Source organism: Etheostoma cragini, chromosome 5, assembly GCF_013103735.1.
Source record: "Etheostoma cragini isolate CJK2018 chromosome 5, CSU_Ecrag_1.0, whole genome shotgun sequence".
In the NCBI taxonomy this organism is placed as follows: Eukaryota; Metazoa; Chordata; class Actinopteri; order Perciformes; family Percidae; genus Etheostoma; species Etheostoma cragini.
The window spans coordinates 16429762-16447089 of NC_048411.1; the positions used below are offsets into that span (position 1 = coordinate 16429762).

Here is a 17328-nt window from a genome sequence, read left to right on the forward strand (position 1 = left end):
AGAGATGAACCTCAGGGTTTCTCGCAGTTATTTTTTATGGAGAGATGCCTTGTATTGCCTAATGTATGCCGCTAACATCAGAATAAATGATATAATATTAGTCTAATTAAACTTTAGGGAAAATGAGCAATAAGGCCACAAATAGGGCCACATATTTAAAGATTGGGGTGTTTATATTTGTCATCTGGTAACTTCAGTGATACCCAAATGGGCGGGGTCTTATTCATCACATTATAAATGAACACAAAACTTTATTCATCCTAAAGAAAATTCTTGTGCAAAAGTTGTAGTACAGAACGTAGGGACGAGTGCAAATAAATGTTAATAGTTATTGGTAAGATGATACATTCCTTTTAGAATAAATAAATAGAGCGGCATGTAACAGTCAGGTTAGAAAAACAAGATGGAAAAGTCGAGACTATCTCCATCCGTCATCTTCTGTGATCAGACAGGTAAATTGCAGTACTACTCAAGGTGAAAAATAAATAGAGCGTCACTGTCAGTTCTGGTAGACCAAGTAGTCAAAACCCTGCTAACCGCTATTGGCTAACAACACTGTTGCGGCAGCTGGGTTCCATTAGCTGATATGCATAAGCACATCATTCTAGAACGGCCCGTCTGAGCTTTCATTTTTCTCAAAGGCAGAGCAGGATACCCAGGGCTAGTAGTAGCGTTTGTGATGTAGTCGGCTCGTAAAAATTAAATGAGAATCAACGTCATTAAAAAAAATCTAATTTATTTAAAAATTAAATTGCAAACGGGTGAATCAAGATTGCGATTTTATAACGATTAATGGTGCAGGCCTAGCTCTGAACGCAATCTTATACCCACACCCATACACACACAGTTGACCTGTACTCACAGATGTGATGAGGTTGTGTTGCAGGTGGAGTGTGTGTAGTGAGTGCAGTTTCTTCGGCAGCCACAAAGGAATGTGGTTGATCCTGTTGTGGGATAAGTTCAGATGCTGCAGACTGGACATGAGTTCCAGTCCTTCAATCCGCCTATGCACGCGCACGCGCGCGCGCGCACACACACACACACACACACACACACACACACACACACACACACACACACACACACACACACACACACACACACACACACACACACACACACACACACTTCACTTCACTTCACTTCACTTCACTTTTCTGTATATTAGTGTTACACTGGGTTACGTAGTTTGTGCAGAAATGTGCACTAAGGACTGTGTTTATTTATTTGTGTAATAGAGGAACAACAGGGCGGTTTACTTTATTTAGCTAACCGTATTGAATAGGATCATTAATGCTCTAATAAATAACAACCCAGCATCTCACGCTTTAATTCACTAGGCAACATGTGAGAGAATATGCACTAGGAAGTTCATTATCTGCTTTTGAAATAGTCCCGCAGCTAAGGTTTTACCTGACTATGAATCAAACCCAGGGCTGCAGTGGTGAGAGTCCCAAATCCTAGCCACTAGACCACCAGGAAATATATTGGCCATGAAACAAATAGTCTATATCGAAAAAGATTAATTTACGTAAATGCTCTGGAGCCGCCAGATGATCCGCCAGATAAACCCAGATTTTTTGCTGGATGTCCGGTACCTTACACTTTCTTTGTGTTGGCATTCTACACTCCGGTCAATTCATGAGGACTATGGTTAACTGCTCCTCAGGTCTCTGCAGGGTAAATCCAGACAGCTAGCTAGACTATCTGTCCAATGTGAGATGGTTGTTGACTAAAACAATTTATGAATGTACACATGTTCCACTAAAACAAGTTCCTTACCAAGGCTATTTTACAGAGGCACCGTTATTGCATTCAGTTTAGCACCGCCCAAGGTTATTGTGATTGGTTTAAAAAAAATGCCACAGCACGATTTTCTCCTATACTGGAATATTGTGTGGACTAGCCAGACCTTCCTTTGCTGCACTGTGGAGGAAGGAGGAATGTGAGACTATAAAACAAATAACACATAACGTTACGATATATTACTGTAATGGGCAAAAAGCAGTATTATAAGAAGCTAAGATGACCAGTGATAAAATAACACAATCATGAACACAATTGTAATAAAATTAATTAAAAGGATGTTTGTGAATTCTAGTCACTGTGAGACTGTTCTCTATGTGTGTGTGTGTGTGTGTTTGTGTGTGTGTGTACATGCGTGCGTGTGTGTGTGAGTGAGTCTCACTGGATGTTGTTGTGGGCCAGCTGCAGCTCTCTCAGCTGTGTGAGAGCATTCAGTCTCTCCATTCTTTGGATCAAGTTGTGGTTCAAGTTTAAAACCTGCAGACGCTGACAGCCATGTAGGTTTTCTATGAACTGAAACACACAAACCGATAAAACCTTAACTGTCAGACAAATGTAGTGCAGTACAAAGTGAGTAGTAAGTAGTAAGTGATATATGTCAGTACAAGAGGCATATCAAGTCCCAAGCACCTTGAATTTGTACTTAAATACAGTATCTGAGTTGATGTACTATGTTACGTTTAACCAGGAGTAGTGGCAGCAGCAGCACTATGCAATGTCAACAGTAATACCAGTGGTATTGACTGTAATAGTATCAGTTTGTTCTGACCTTGATGGGTTTGTCTCCAGTTGATGACAGATTTAGAGAACGAACCATAGCCAGAGACTGACAGCCAGTCCGCTTTAACAACCATGCCTCTGTAATATACCTGATACCTAGGAGAGGAAGATGAGTTTAATAAAAGTTGTGTTATTACATGCTATTAAAGCTTTGAGTCCAGGTGTACTCTTCTACCTCCTCTGTTCCCCTGGGAATCTGCTCCTTCTCCTGTCTCCCTCTGCTCCCCCATCTCTGGACCAGACAGCTGGACAGGCTGAAGACAGACAAGAGGTGAGAAAATGTGGTGATGCCGTCTTTAAACAGAGGATGGTGGGACTGGTAGGAAGTCAAACAACCCTACCTTAACCATAACCTTATTATAATTGTAAGTAGCTAAGTGTTGGGTATTATGTAAGTCATCAAACATAAGACATAGTAAAATAAATACTTCTTAATAAATACAAACAAAATATGTATTCATGAAATAAACAATCTAAAAAGTTTCTTTCCTTTTTCATTCTTTCCTTTTATGGCCCCAAATTGTAGTTTTAGTAACGTTAGCTATCTAGTTAACTACAAAAAAAAGTCAAAAAGATAAATATAACAAAAAATGTAGTTACTAGCTAACCTAACTAACTAAGGTAGCTAGCTAATCAGTAAGCAAACGTTACACCACTGTTGGTTTAATTGCATGTAAGTCAGTTCACTAGCTACTACCCAACACTTAGACTAGCTCGTTTTTAAGGACTAGCTGACGTTAACCGGTAAGAGTCAACTTAAACACGTTAACCAGTAAACCATCGTACTGGGGGCAAGTTTAAGTTGTCAATTAGCTAGAGCCTAAATTAGCCTTAGTGTTTGATCACCATAGAAACCCAAAGTGCTAACTAACTAGCTAGCAGTAACAGTTAACTAACAGCTCCTTTACGATAACTGACCCACTGGGCGTCCAACGTGATGAATCCGGTGACTGACACAAACGGACGTTTATTGGTAACTCTACCTTTGCTAGCGTTTGCCAGGTTGGTTAGTTAGTTAATCCTCGGTCTCCATGGGAACCAGCTGACAACAGGTTGAAATAACGTTAGTTTGTAAAAAGTCGAATTGGAGGAAAAGATGTGGTTGATTTAAAAATACGACGTGAGTGTGTTTCATAGCAGAAACAGAAAAACAAGTTTTTAATAAAAATCCTTAAAGCCGTTTACTGCGAGCTCGAGCGACAGGTGGAGGCCGCATTAAGGGTCTCATTATAAACTCGGACGTTTCCCTTTTGTTTCCTAAACGTGCGGTATCTACGAGCAGTGGGGAAATCATAGGGTACAATGTAACTGAGTAACATTAGTACGAATAAAAATAATATTCTAATAGAATATTATTGAAATAATATTCTAAATAAGAAAAATTCTCCCGAGAACATAAAAAAAAGTGTTCATCGCTTTTACATGTTATCATTCGGATCCTTTTGTCTTTTTATATCCATAAATTAACCAAACCAAACCAAAAACCTTTATCACATAAATGTGAAAACACACTAATGTAACTCTAATTATTACACTAAGAAGAGAAAATACAAACTAAAACTATGAGCCACAGTGACTGGCAGAGTAAATACAATCCTGAGAGCAGTCCAAAAGTTAGGATGAATCTCTGATAGATCGTTATCATCCACTGATGCTGGGCACTGAAGCTCTTGGACCCTATATCTATCTACATGTACAGTATATATATATATATATATATATATATATATATATATATATATATATATATAAATGCGTGTGAGTCCAGTAGTCACCAGATGGAATTCATCTCGGGACATATACATTATATTTAAGTTGAGATGTACACTATGACCATATTTTAGTAAAGTTTGCATGCACTCCTGGAAGTACTCTAAAAAGTAACAAAAAAAGTTAGCAATGCCCCAAGGTAAAACTACCCTGTTGCAACCAAAAAGTCCTCAAATTCAAAAATGTATTGGTCAAAATGTACTCAAAAACACTTATGTACAGTGAGCAGGGGCTTTTGCTTTTATTTTAATTTTCAGAAGGGCTTGGTGATGTCTGATCTAAGAAAATATATAAATAAATTTAATTTACCCAAATATTTATATTTATCTTATTGTTGGGCTTTATTACCAATGCCTTTTAACTTTGAAGCTGCTTAAATTGAAGCCCCTTTGCTCATCTATAGCAACGTATACCATTTAATTTATCATGTTAAAAATCTTAATCTACAATGTAACAGATGTTAGACAAATGTAGTGCAGTAAAACATTCAACATTTACAGTGAGGAAAATAAGTATTTAAACACCCTGCTATTTTGCAAGTTCTCCCACTTTGAAATCATTGAGGGGTCTGAAATTGTTGTAGGTGCATTCCCACTGTGAGAGACATAATCTAAAAAAAAAGTAATCCAGAAATCCCAATGTATGATTTTTTAACTATTTATTTGTATAATACAGCTGCAAATAAGTATTTGAACACCTGAGAAAATCAATGTAATACAACTTTTTTTTTTTTAGATCATGTCTCTCACAGTGGACATACGATGATTTCTAAGTGGAAGAACTTGCAAAATAGCAGGGTGTTCAAATAATTATTTTCCTCAATGTATCTACTGGATTAGTGGATCAGTCGCCAGTAGGTGACGTGATGAAGCAGCAGAATATTTGTGGAACATTAAAAAGAAATGGGAATATTATGGAGCCCCAAGCAGGATGTGATGACCCAGTTTTCCCAGTGTAATGTATCAGTTACACACACTGAATGTATTTAACTTTAATTGTCATTTCATGAAATTATGACACAATTTGGAAAATAATAATCCAACAATTTCTCAATTTCTTCTTCATCTTTATCTTCACAGCGCTGTGTAAACACTCATCATTATTAAATTTAAAAGTGCAGTGAAAATCTGGTCTGCTTAGTTATGATAAGTCAGGACAGCTTTCTAACTGGAGTTCCAGAGCAAAATTGTCCAGATTTAAACTGTAGTCCAAACACTCTGGAGAAATACAGTCTGTCGGCACCAGCTCCACCAGCGCATCTGAGTCCATGGGAAAACGATACCTTCAAGGCAAAACACACTAGGTTAGAGTCACATCAAACTGGGAGAGAAAGAAGCAGAGGAAGAACAGCAGGTGAGAGAGTGGTAGAGAGACACTGACTTGAAGCCTTGGCTGAGCTTGACCTCTGACCCGCTGGCTCCCATCACCAGGTACTGTTTGTTATTCTGGATATCAACACCACTGCAGGTAACCTTTTTTACCAGCTCCACCTCTGTACCTGAACTCACCGCTTCAAACACTACAAGAGACGAGATGACGAGAGGAGACGTGACATAATGTGAAGGGTTTACAGGTAACAGTGTGACATGATGTGACATCTTTCTGGACAATCAGTGTGAGGCATTAAAAACTGATATTTTAAGGTTTAACCTTCTGATGTGGATGAACGAATGGTGTGTCCATGGAACAGTTCTTTCAATGTCTCTATTAAAATTTTAGCAATAATACAGGCCAGAAATGTGGCTAATATTGCCGGTATTGGCAGAATCTACGCTTTTTACGTCCTTTTATTGCAAAATGATTCGTTCGTCACCCAAGTGGCTAGGAGAAAGGGAAGAGGGCATGTGAGGGCATCATCTGCCTCTCTGTGTATAATAGGTGGAATCGCATCACACCAAAACAGTTTGTCCACATGGGTAATGGTTTGTTTTCACAAGATGTGTAAAGAATTTTAAAAAGTGAACTTCAACTTTTTAGCTTTAGCCATATTATCTCTTTACACATTGCACTGGAACTAATTTGGGCCTCACTAGACATAAGCTGAGTTTGTTCTGAACATTTTCATATGTAACAAATTGGGGTTGGCACTTATATGCAAATACTCTTAAAAGTTTATTTAAGATGAAAATAATCGAGGAAATGTAATCAGACCTCAGTTGAGTTTGGTTCCAGTCTGAAAGCATTACACTGACAGGATGATTATATATTACGTTATTCCACCTTTATCTGTGTTCTTCAGGACTTCAACTATGGTGGCCGTGTAGGTCATAAAGTCTCCTTCTGCTGCTGCAGACTTCACCGTCACTTTATAGGCTGCAGGGAGACAAAAAGGACAATGAAAAATGTCTTGTGACATGTTGTTAATCTGTGTCTGTAAGATAAGATAACATATATGCCTAGTTTGTTTCCAAGGGGAAATTTTGCTTTGGCAATAGAGCTACACAAAACTGCAAAAAACGTAGCAATAAGTAGGCCTAGCCACAAATCAGAACAGTGGTACACCAAGACACAGTAATACATTACCTACAACGAAAGATATGTGAAATATTGCACTTGCCCTATTAAAATTAATACATAGGCATTATAAAAATGAGAAAAGGAGTTAATAAAACCCAATAAACCATTAAACCTAATAGTTGAAACAAAATGCAACAGTTGTTTCCATCCATTTCCATCCGTCAACTGAATTTTCTGTTTGTCTCTCTGTTTGTTAAGAACATACATGTGAGTAAAGCCGGTGAAAGTGTGTTTTTGCTTTGAAGCAAATAAAAACCTGTGTGCAATGAAGTCACATGCTATTTTGAGGTCAAATTGGTATATTGAAAAGATTTTAGACAGGCGTTTCCAGACATTTTCACCCTGAATCGCACAATACACAAACAAACGTTTGCAAACAAAGTTTAGTTAAAATGGATAGGGCCATCTACCTACACATGATAAATATTGCTAAGTTGTAGTAGTGCTTATGTACCAGCTGCGACATATCATGCAATAATAAGACAACAATGGTGCTATCAAAAACATTGCTATGATGATACAAATGCATGTTCCTCCTTTGTCTCATGTCTGTCTTTGTTGACACCCTCTATGTCTGCACAGAAAGTGGAAATGACCTAAAACTTTTTCTTTGCTTTATCCAAGTACTTCTTGCTCTAGATTCATTAAATGCTTGTATGTAAGTCATTGAAGTCTCCAGAACCTTCTTCACATATCCAGAGTTGAGCTGCTCCTGAGTTTTTTCAAACCCTAGCCCCTAATCCTAGTCTACAGCACTAGAGCCCGATGTGCTGTGCAGCGCCACCCAAAGTGTGTTTTATATAAGTTCCAAAATAATAAATGTATGACAGAAATGCACCTTTTCATATTTTGAAACAAATCTCTGATAGTTTTCTCTGTCTGTAAGGTGTCACTTTGTTTCTTTGACTTCTTTGAGGGTATTACTTGAGACATATAAATGTACTGTATTAAGCCTCAATCCAGTTAATGGGAATATTTATAAATTCACTTTATGTATTCATTCCTCATTCTCACCATATTTGATGTGCGGCTTGCAGGTCTCGTTGAGCCGTTTCTCTGTTGTCAGTGTCACATCGATGTTACCTCTGTAGGCAGCGCACGCAGCTGAACAACAACATATAATGTATAGTTATATTGAAAAACCTAGTCAACAATGGCATGTAAAAGATAGGGATACACAAAAACAATGCTTGATGAAAAACTTGAAAAAAAAAAAAAATATTTGACATGAGTGATTTGAGTGACAGATGTTCTCAGCCAATCCAAAGGCAGACGTTACCTGTCATACACTGACACTGTTCATCCACACAGAGGCGCTGCAGCTTCTGCTGCTGGTAAGAGAAACGTGCGGTGCATTCACTTCCTGCAGGAGGAAAGATTTATCATTTTAAAAATGTAAAGGAAAATACAAACATTTAATTAAAATCCTTCCGGTTGTCTTTCTTGTGTTTCAGATGGATATCATTTCATGTAAATAAGACAGACTTGGAGTTATTATTCTTTTGTAGTAGCTAGGCTAATAGTTTTACCCTGCTTGTGAACTTTGTGCTAAGCTAGGCTAAACACATTCTGGATCTGTCATGGTCCACACTTGTCTTATCTAAATGGCTTTTTTTCTGCCAGGAAAACAAACAAAAATCAATACAAAGAATGACAAAAAGTAAAACACTCAAATGTAAAGATAATAGTCAAAACAAAGATAGATTACTATCTTGTATATTTAATTCAGTAAGTCTCTTTTTTTTTTTATTAGTCTCTCAGAAATTTCTATGAAAGTCCAAAGCCTGATTTACGAGGTCCTAATCTTGCAATTTATAATCTCATAATTATTAAAATGTTTCACTTACTGGGTCATAACCATATAGTCTATGATGGTAATTAATGTATGAGATGTCAAAAACAGTAAAATGTTTGACTAAGTAGCTCATTATTATCACTTGGAAAGTCACAGTATTCAATCACATCGTATTTTCGACTTAATTTCTCATCATTTTAATCCAAATCTGGACACAGAGTTGAGGAAAACTACATATCCGAGGATGCACATCAGGTCCTGACTCTCACCTTTGTCCTGAGGCTCATAGACGCTGATCACGGACTCGCTGGCCCCGCCCACCCTGAACCCAGTCCTTATGCGAAAACCAATGCAAAGGAAGATCTCCGAGGGAACCTAGCAACCAGACAGGAAGTCATCATAACACAAAGGTCGACAAATGAAACAAAACATCACGGTAATGAAGGAAAATGAGAATTTAATCTGAATTTCTGGTTGGAAGTATTGTATTGCAATAGTTTAGGATTCTGGTGTTTTTTGTGCTTTTGTTTAGGTTTGTTGTTGTTCCTGGGGTTTCATTTACTCACAGAGTCTATCTGAATGATCACAGTGTTTCCCTGGAGTTCATAATGGGAGATGAGTGGCTCCTGTGTGTCCATGAACTGCAAAACAACAGTTAAGTTAAACCGGAAAAAAAACTTCAATAAATAAATAAAACATGAATGAAATACAAGTGTAAAGGATCACCAAAACCCATTGTGATCCAACTCAGTCAAGATACTTCCCCAAGTGATCTGGAAAGTATTTGCACACGTCTTTTGTAATTTACAGTAAATGCCAATGCGTCCCAAACATGGAAAATGGAAAATATATCTTCAATGCAGGTTATTTTGCCATGCCAACACTCTCTATAGCTTGCCCAACTTAACGATTTGGACGAAGTGTTGTGGACCGTGCCTCGGTTTGCCAGATAGATGGAGATGTGTTAAATTCTACCAACAACAATATCTCCAGCTGTGCCAGCAAAACCGCTAACTCGACTGGCGAGGGTGTGGACCTAGTAACTGTGCATGTAGCCTTCTGGGGCTGGAGTTGCATGACAGACATAGGTGTGAATGGGGAACCGCTTTGCTCTTCACTTGTGTTCAGATCCCAGAAACGCATTTTAAAACCAAGTGTAAACAGGGTATTTTATCACGGCTGTTATTGCTTTTATGAACATAACTACTTTTACACAGTAGACAGGAAACTCTTTTATTGTAGCAAATCAAGGGAAACCGGCCTCCGACGTGGCACAAGGGGTGGGTCCACAGGCTCAGATGTGATAGAGGGAGTCTATCATGACCCCTGGGTCTTGAAATTGAAATTTTGATTGGATTTTCATTCTGGTCTGTCCTTAAACTGACAGACATTGTGAGATTAGTGTTCTGATTCTCAGGCCAAACCTAAATAGACCTGAACAAAGAAAAGGTCACCTGTTTTAGGTCCTCCAGGTAACCCTCCACACCTGTCGGCAGCTGGATCTTCATCACCGTCAGACCGGACTCTGTGTACACCTCGTTAGGAGGAGGTTTATACCTGTAACACACGCGCACACACACACGCGCACGCGCACACACACACACACACACACACACACACACACACACACACACACACACACACACACACACACACACACACACACACACACACACACACACACACACACACACACACACACACACACACACACACACACACACACACACACACACACACACACACACACACACACCATTTAAACTTAATTACACTGATGGTCAGATGATTAATCTTTTAAAGACTGATCTGACATAAGAAAAAAATGCTAAGTGCGAAATGTATTGTAGAGGGGGAAACAAGATGTGCATGAATCTCTCTGTGTATGTAATCTTCTGCTGCAGTCTTTATGTTAATAGACATATTCAGTGTTACTGAAACGTCACAGTGATGTCAGGACTTTGAGGTAAAAGTAAGACTGACATAAAAGTTTCACATTTCATTAAAAAGTGCTGATCTGAAACAGTGTCAAGAAAAAATGACAGATGTCTTCCTATTTACAGTGACATAATGTCATCTATGTAAACATGTAATGTTAAAGTGTGAAGTTTGGTTAAGATGTTAAGTAATGATGTTTTAGTTTTCTCACTTTGCACAGGCGACCAAGTGAGGAGCACGCATAGTGGGATCTGACAAGGAGAAAAAGAAATTTACTCTGGTAACAGACAGACAAAGACTGAGACAAGATGCCTTATCCCAATTTAACAACTTACTAAACAGTTATGTTATGAATCATTTTTGTTATCTTTAGCAGGCTGCACTATGTCACTGATAGCAAGTGTAATGACGATAAAGTTGATTTGAATACTTACTGTCGGAGGTGTCGGGGCCCGCCACCTCTATAGTGATGTCAAAGTTACACTTTTGTGTGGGCGAGGTGGTCGCATAGTAAACTGTCTTCATCTGTGAACAAAGCGGGGGAAAGTTAAAGGGCATCCTGGGACATTTACAACAAATGAAAATGTCCAGTGAACCCCTAGGACACTGTATTAAATCACACCTACCTTCACATTAGACACACCCCTCCCATAACCTGTGCTCACAGTGATGTCATCGTCCTCTGTCACCTGGAAGAAAACAAAACAGGAAGACAGAAACAGTTTAGAAGGTTATTAACCACAGCAAAGCAACACCGGACCTGGCTGCTTAGTCTGTTTCACTCTTCTGCACCTGTTTCTCTCTCCTGAGTCTTGGTTCAATGTCCTAAGTCTGTCACCTGTCCTAAGTTTGTCTTACTGTCCTGCACCTATCTCACTGCCCTGAGTCTGTCTCACTATCCTGCACCTGTCTCGCTCTGCTGAGTCTGTCTCACTGCCCTGAGCCTGTCTCAGTGTCTTGCACCTGTCCCCTTCTCCTGAGTCTTGGTTCACTGTCCTGTATCCGTCTCACTGTCCTGAGTCTGTCTCACATCCCTGCACCTCTCTCGCTCTCCTGACTCTCTTTCACTGTCCTGCACCTGTCTCACTATTCTGATTTTGTCTCACTGTCTTGCACCTGTCTCACTGTCCTGAATCTGTCTCACTGTCCTGCATCTGTCTCACTGTCTTGAGTCTGTTTCATTGTCCTGCACCTGTCTCCCTCTCCTAAGTCTTGGTTCATTATCCTGCACCTGTCTCACTGTCCTAAGTCTGTTTCACTGTCCTACACCTGTCTCTCTCTTCTGAGTCTGCCTCTCTGTCCTGTACCTGTCTCCCTCTCACCTGGATGGGTGTGGCGACAGGTCGGCTCTGGCTCAACTGGACTCGTCCCAGATCTCCCTTCCTTCCGTAGCGGACAATGATGTCCTGATTGAGGACAGCTCGAGGGACGACTCTGCTGTACTCTGTTACCGCCTCCAGAGTCAATGCTATGTCCTAAGAGACAGACCGACAGGATGGCGGTCAACAGTCACCCAGTCAACATCTGTGTATATGTGCATGTGTGTATGTGTGTGTGCGCGTGTACCTGTATAGAGTAGAAACCCTGTCCGTAGTGCTGATCCTGGGTCAGCCAGGACAGGATGGGTTTGGCGTAGGGGAGTCTCCCCTTTAACACAAAACAGCACGTCGTATTTCAAACTCCAATAATCAATAATAAGTTGATGTGATCATTAGTAATGTTTGTTTACATGTGTCTGGCTGAGTCAGTTAGGCTCTGCTGTGAGCTTATTACTCTCTTTAATTGGAGGGAGCCTGACTCCTTCCTTGTTACTGTTGTGCATACGACAAATTTTAACTTATCTTAAATCAGTTCACTACATTTAAAAAAAAAACTACATTAAAAATTGTATCTTCATTATCAGCAAATAAAAACACTTTGTAATAAAAAGTAACTAAACACCAGGATGAAAAGTCCGGCTGTATTCAGAAGGGTTGCACTTAAGGGTTCGGACCGATGAGTGACCGTTAGCAGAAAAGGCTGTCAGACTGTCTGCCTCGCCGAGTTGACCCAAAAAGTTGCTCGGAACACACCAAAGCGTCAGGTTTCCTCGGGAATTCAAAGCCAGACTGTCATGGCGGCTTGTTCAGAATGTGATTGAAACGAAACGTGTTTATGAACAAAATTTAAGCGAGAAATAGGCCATGCAGTTGCTGAATCTGTCTGAACTATCGGCAGTGCACGGCTTCCAACTGATTATTTCAGAGAGGAAAGAGACAATTAGCAGACAGGAAGCAGCACCTTTAGCAGCACAGTCAGCAGGACGTACGCTGTCATCTCCACCGTCAGACCGCTGGATTGGTCGGGTTTCAGCCAATCAGCTGTTACGCTGGACTCCTGCCAGTACCTGAGCACAGCAGGGTGTCCTGCTCTCACACACACACACACACACACAGAGTTTTATTTTTTAATAAATAATTTTAAAGCTAGAGAGGGAAAAGCAGCAGCGCAGATCCCTTTTATAAATATTATTTGCTTAAAACTGAAACATTATCTCTCTTTTTTCAAATGTTTTAACACATTTTTACAGCAACTTTTGATCAAATTCAGTTTGGCATACAGTTTTTTATTATTGTACTTGTTTATAAAGCTTTGAATGATCTTGTTACCTTTTTAGATCAGAGACTTTTTTCATTCTACATTCCTGCCAGTTCACCAAGGCCCTCCATCGCTTTTCTTAGTAAATGTTCCTCATGTGCCCCATAAAAGTACTGGCGAGAGTGCATTCAGTTTGATTTTCTCACTGCCTATGGATGTTGGAAGTGATGAGCCCTCCGTATTTAAAAAAAAAGGAAATTAAAGAGCGGTTTACTGTAATTTTGACTATTGTTATTGCTTAAGTTTTTAAGTTTTAATAATTGATTTATTCACTATTTTTACCCCAATTATTCTAATCAACTGACTTGTATTTATTGATTTTTAAAATGTTATGGTTTTATTGTCGGAATTTTATGGCCTGTATTGTGTTAAATTTGCTGAAGCATGTACAGTAGTTACACTGTCTTTTATCCAACATTTCTTCTGGTATTCTCTCTAATAGTAGGCCTAGTACTAAATAACATAATATTTGCATATAACTTGCCAAAATGATTTAACTTTGCTTGTGACCAATGAAATTTTCTTTCAAGTTTAATCAAATTTCACTTGATTTAAAAAAGGACCAACAAAAACAAAAAACAAGCACCTTTGTCTCGAGCCAGTTTCTCCAGACTACTGAGCATCTCGGAGGCTGCCAGGCTGTTAGGGTCATGAAGGGTCAGAGCGTAGGTCGCCACCGCACGCACATATACACTCTTCACACTAGGGGCATGCTGGGAAATGTAGTTTGCTGCAGAGCTCATGCTGTCATCGTGGAACTGAAAGAGAATAAGAGAAGAGGTGGAAAAAAGGGAGAAGGGATGATGAAGAGATGAGACAGGGATGAAGATAGAAAAGAGGAGGAGGAAGAGGAGTAGGAGAAAGAGGAGAAAGAGGAGATGGAGGAGGAGGAGGAGGATGTATGTGTGTTCTTACCCGGAGCTGCAGGATAGGGTCTTTAATGCTCGTGGCTCTGAATAATGCAATCAGCACAAAGGACGTCAAGTACACTGATTGGTCGACCGCATCAGCCCCTGCAACCTGCAGCCAATTAGAAAACACTTAAGTTTACCAAAACACAGAGGAACCCTAAGAGGAAGGGTTACCAAATTTCAAACAAAGAAGAAGAAAACAAGGTAAAAGAGGATTGTTGCTGACCATAAAATTGTTGTATCTGAGGGAGGATTTCTCAGCAAAGGATCCGTCCAGCTGCTGAGTGCTGCGGATCAACCAGGACACCGATTCTGACAGGCTCTGATGGTCCACAGGCTCCACCATGTCCGCCAAGGACAGGGTGTTCACCACCAGGGCTGTCAGTCTGAGAGAGTGAGATAGAGAGAGAGACAGAAAGACAGACAGATAGACAGAAATGTATCAGAGGTGTTCTCCTCTGAGTGGCCGTTGCTTTTTGCCACACTGTCAAAGTTAATTTGATCATCAGATGGAACCAAAGTAGCAGTAATAAATCATACACATACTGAGTTTGAGAAGTATGGGACGCCCTTTTTATACAATATAAATAAAGAGCAACTAGCTAGTAGCCTGGCATCGCCAGCATCTGCCAGAGTAAATAAACCAGTGGATTCTTGTCAGATTTGTCAGGATCCCAAGCTAATTAGCTACGCAGTTTTTCAGATTTGTGGCACAGCACATGGCTGTAGCTAGTCGCTTTGGTCCGAATCTTTGAGATAGCCACATCCCTTCATTTAAATGAAAGAAGGGGGAATAAATAGAGTGGGAAATAACTAAATGTGATATTATGAAATAAATGAAAGCAAAAACTATTTATTTATTTATTGAAATGTATTCACTCATATGTATTTAAATTAACATTTATTTGCCTAATTTATTTATTTATAAGATAATACTTTTGGTGTTTGTGTTCTGACCTGGTGCTGGGTTCTCTCTTTATCCACACGTTGTAGCTGGAGTCTCCACCTCTGAATGAACTGACACTGACCAGACCTGCACACACAGTACACAGTAAATACAGGAAGGGAGCCTCCTTAGATCACACTCAGTGTCTCTTCAATGTCTCCTCACCGTCTCGGATCTTTCGTCTCAAATCTGCTGAGTTCTTCTGGATGTCTTTTCCCAGGTAGTCCCAGCGCCCTGTTGTCTCCAGGTACTGACACAACAGTATCAGGGGAAGAAGGCCACCAACCTCCGCCTCTGCCGACCCAGTCGGCAGGTTGACGAGCTGTTGGAGGCCTTCAGGGCTGTTTATTACCCACAGGAAATCACCGAGAACCTCACCTGGTACACAAAAAACACACATTGCATGCATAGATGGATTGCTGTACGGGCATACCGGGCCCAGGCCCAGGGGCCCAAGCGGTCAGGGTTCCTGACTTCCAAAATGTTGCTTTTTAAAATGTCCATAAAGAGACATGAAATTGTCAAAAATAGACACAAAAAATATACAGATACAAGTAAGAAAAAAAACTAATATAGAGCCTTAGTTTGCTTCAATTTAGCTAGAAACTAGTTTCCAGTTAGGGGATTTACACTCTTTAACCCAGAACAAAAAAAAAGAAACAGAAACTTTACTCACAGTTCCATGTTGAGTAAGACAAATATGAACTCCCTTCATGTTACTTTCACATTAGTCTCGCATTGCCAGACCTTCCAACACAGCACTGTGGAGGAAGGTCTGGCTAGTGCACACAGCATTCCGGGATGGGAGAAAAACGTGCTCTGGTTTATTGAAATTTTGTTAAACCAATCCCAATTGCCTTGGGCTGCACTAAGTGCTGGACTCAATGACGGTTTCCAAGGAGCGATTTAAGACCCTTTTCAAGCCCCGGACATTTCATCTCAGCCCTCCTAAAAACTAAATTTTTTGATTACAATTACAATTTTTATTATTATTTTTTAAATCAATTTTGGTGCTTCAAGTGAGAGTTTGTGAACAATTACAGGTTTAAAGGGCTTGAAACCGGTTTAAAATCCTGTGTCTCGGTAGCCAATGCCCATGTAACCCAGTCAAGGAAAGGGTCAACAGAAATTTAGTTTTGGCCAATCGGTGGTGGTTTTGCCAGACTGAGTCTCTGTCTAATCTGTCAGAGGGAGAGCAGGAGTGTGGTTGGGAAGTTTAACATTGGTAGTTCCCAGAGAAGAATTATTATTATTATTATTATTATTATTATTATTATTATTATTATTATTACTATTTATTTCAAGTGAAGATTAGAACCCAAATTGAAACGTAAGCAACTAAATTTGTTGACTGTTAAAACATTGTGTCAAATAGGTCGTTTATACTGTGACTTGTAAAGTGTCAAGTTTAGTTAAAAACGTAAACTGAACAACAAAGTTGTTGTTCAGGAGCTAGCTCAGATATTGTTGGCTCCTCAAATTATGAATTTAGCAGGGGGGGTTAACACTTTAGCAAGGCACTATATCCGTGTCACGTTCTCATTAGGGGCTGAGCCCCCATAAAAGTCTGATGCTAGAATCGCCCTTGACAAAATAGTCTTAGGAAGGAACTTGTTTTGGTGGAACATGTGTCCGTTCAAGGGTTGTTTTAGCAGTGCAACAGACAACTCAGATTGGACAGATAGTCTAGCTAGCTGTCTGGATTTACCTTGCGGAGATCTGAGGAGCAGTTAACCATAGTCCTCAGAACTGTTTCCAGCTTTAGCTCTGTATGTCATCATAACAGTAGTATCTCTTTATGTCTTACCGTTGATAGTCAGCATCCTCTCCACAGCTGTTTTGGGAACGATGTTGGACGGCAGTTTGTGCTTGAGTTGCACTGTTCTCTTCTCTGAACCTACACAGCAAGAAAACACAACAACATGGAACAGAGTGACTTCAATAAACACTGATCTCCTGTCAGAGCAGAGCAGCTGCACACAGAGCTGGTTGATCAGACAGAGGAAATGTACCGTAGAGTCCCTGTGGGTCCAACCTCCCTCCAGAAAAAACCTCCTGCTTCACTCCTTCAGGCTGGAAACACAAAATCAAATAAAAGGTAATTTTTGTTTTTAAAATCTGGACCTTGAGTCTGTAAATAAAGAAATATGTATATTAGGGCTGTCAAAAATAGCGCGTTAACGACGTTAATTAGTTGTTTGTTGTTAATTACGTCGATTTTTTTAACG

The 17328-nt window shown here is 39.8% G+C and overlaps 2 protein-coding genes across 4 annotated transcripts in view; both read right to left on the reverse strand.

Annotated features, from left to right (window-relative positions):
* Positions 1–3796, reverse strand: part of cntrl (centriolin) — a 44186-nt gene extending 40390 nt beyond the window's left edge. Inside the window, exons 1-5 of the mRNA XM_034871973.1 lie at positions 3570–3796; positions 2762–2840; positions 2576–2682; positions 2189–2319; positions 863–1004 (exon numbers count right to left, since the gene is read on the reverse strand). Of these exons, the coding sequence (XP_034727864.1) occupies positions 863–1004; positions 2189–2319; positions 2576–2682; positions 2762–2816 (435 nt within the window). The 5' untranslated portion in view covers positions 2817–2840; positions 3570–3796. The remainder of the gene's footprint in view (positions 1–862; positions 1005–2188; positions 2320–2575; positions 2683–2761; positions 2841–3569) is intronic.
* A 1543-nt stretch (positions 3797–5339) lies between these two features.
* The window catches only part of c5 (complement component 5), a 24709-nt gene continuing 12720 nt past the window's right edge, over positions 5340–17328 (reverse strand). For all 3 annotated transcript variants that reach the window (XM_034871975.1, XM_034871977.1, XM_034871974.1), the window contains exons 22-42: positions 17113–17173; positions 16908–16997; positions 15266–15478; positions 15112–15187; positions 14381–14540; positions 14159–14263; positions 13830–14001; positions 12887–13011; positions 12173–12253; positions 11929–12081; positions 11233–11295; positions 11041–11131; positions 10818–10857; positions 10123–10225; positions 9235–9309; positions 8938–9043; positions 8153–8236; positions 7888–7977; positions 6577–6669; positions 5737–5875; positions 5340–5638 (exon numbers count right to left, since the gene is read on the reverse strand). In XM_034871975.1, the coding sequence (XP_034727866.1) occupies positions 5497–5638; positions 5737–5875; positions 6577–6669; positions 7888–7977; positions 8153–8236; positions 8938–9043; positions 9235–9309; positions 10123–10225; positions 10818–10857; positions 11041–11131; positions 11233–11295; positions 11929–12081; positions 12173–12253; positions 12887–13011; positions 13830–14001; positions 14159–14263; positions 14381–14540; positions 15112–15187; positions 15266–15478; positions 16908–16997; positions 17113–17173 (2262 nt within the window). In that variant the 3' untranslated portion in view covers positions 5340–5496. The remainder of the gene's footprint in view (positions 5639–5736; positions 5876–6576; positions 6670–7887; positions 7978–8152; positions 8237–8937; positions 9044–9234; positions 9310–10122; positions 10226–10817; positions 10858–11040; positions 11132–11232; positions 11296–11928; positions 12082–12172; positions 12254–12886; positions 13012–13829; positions 14002–14158; positions 14264–14380; positions 14541–15111; positions 15188–15265; positions 15479–16907; positions 16998–17112; positions 17174–17328) is intronic.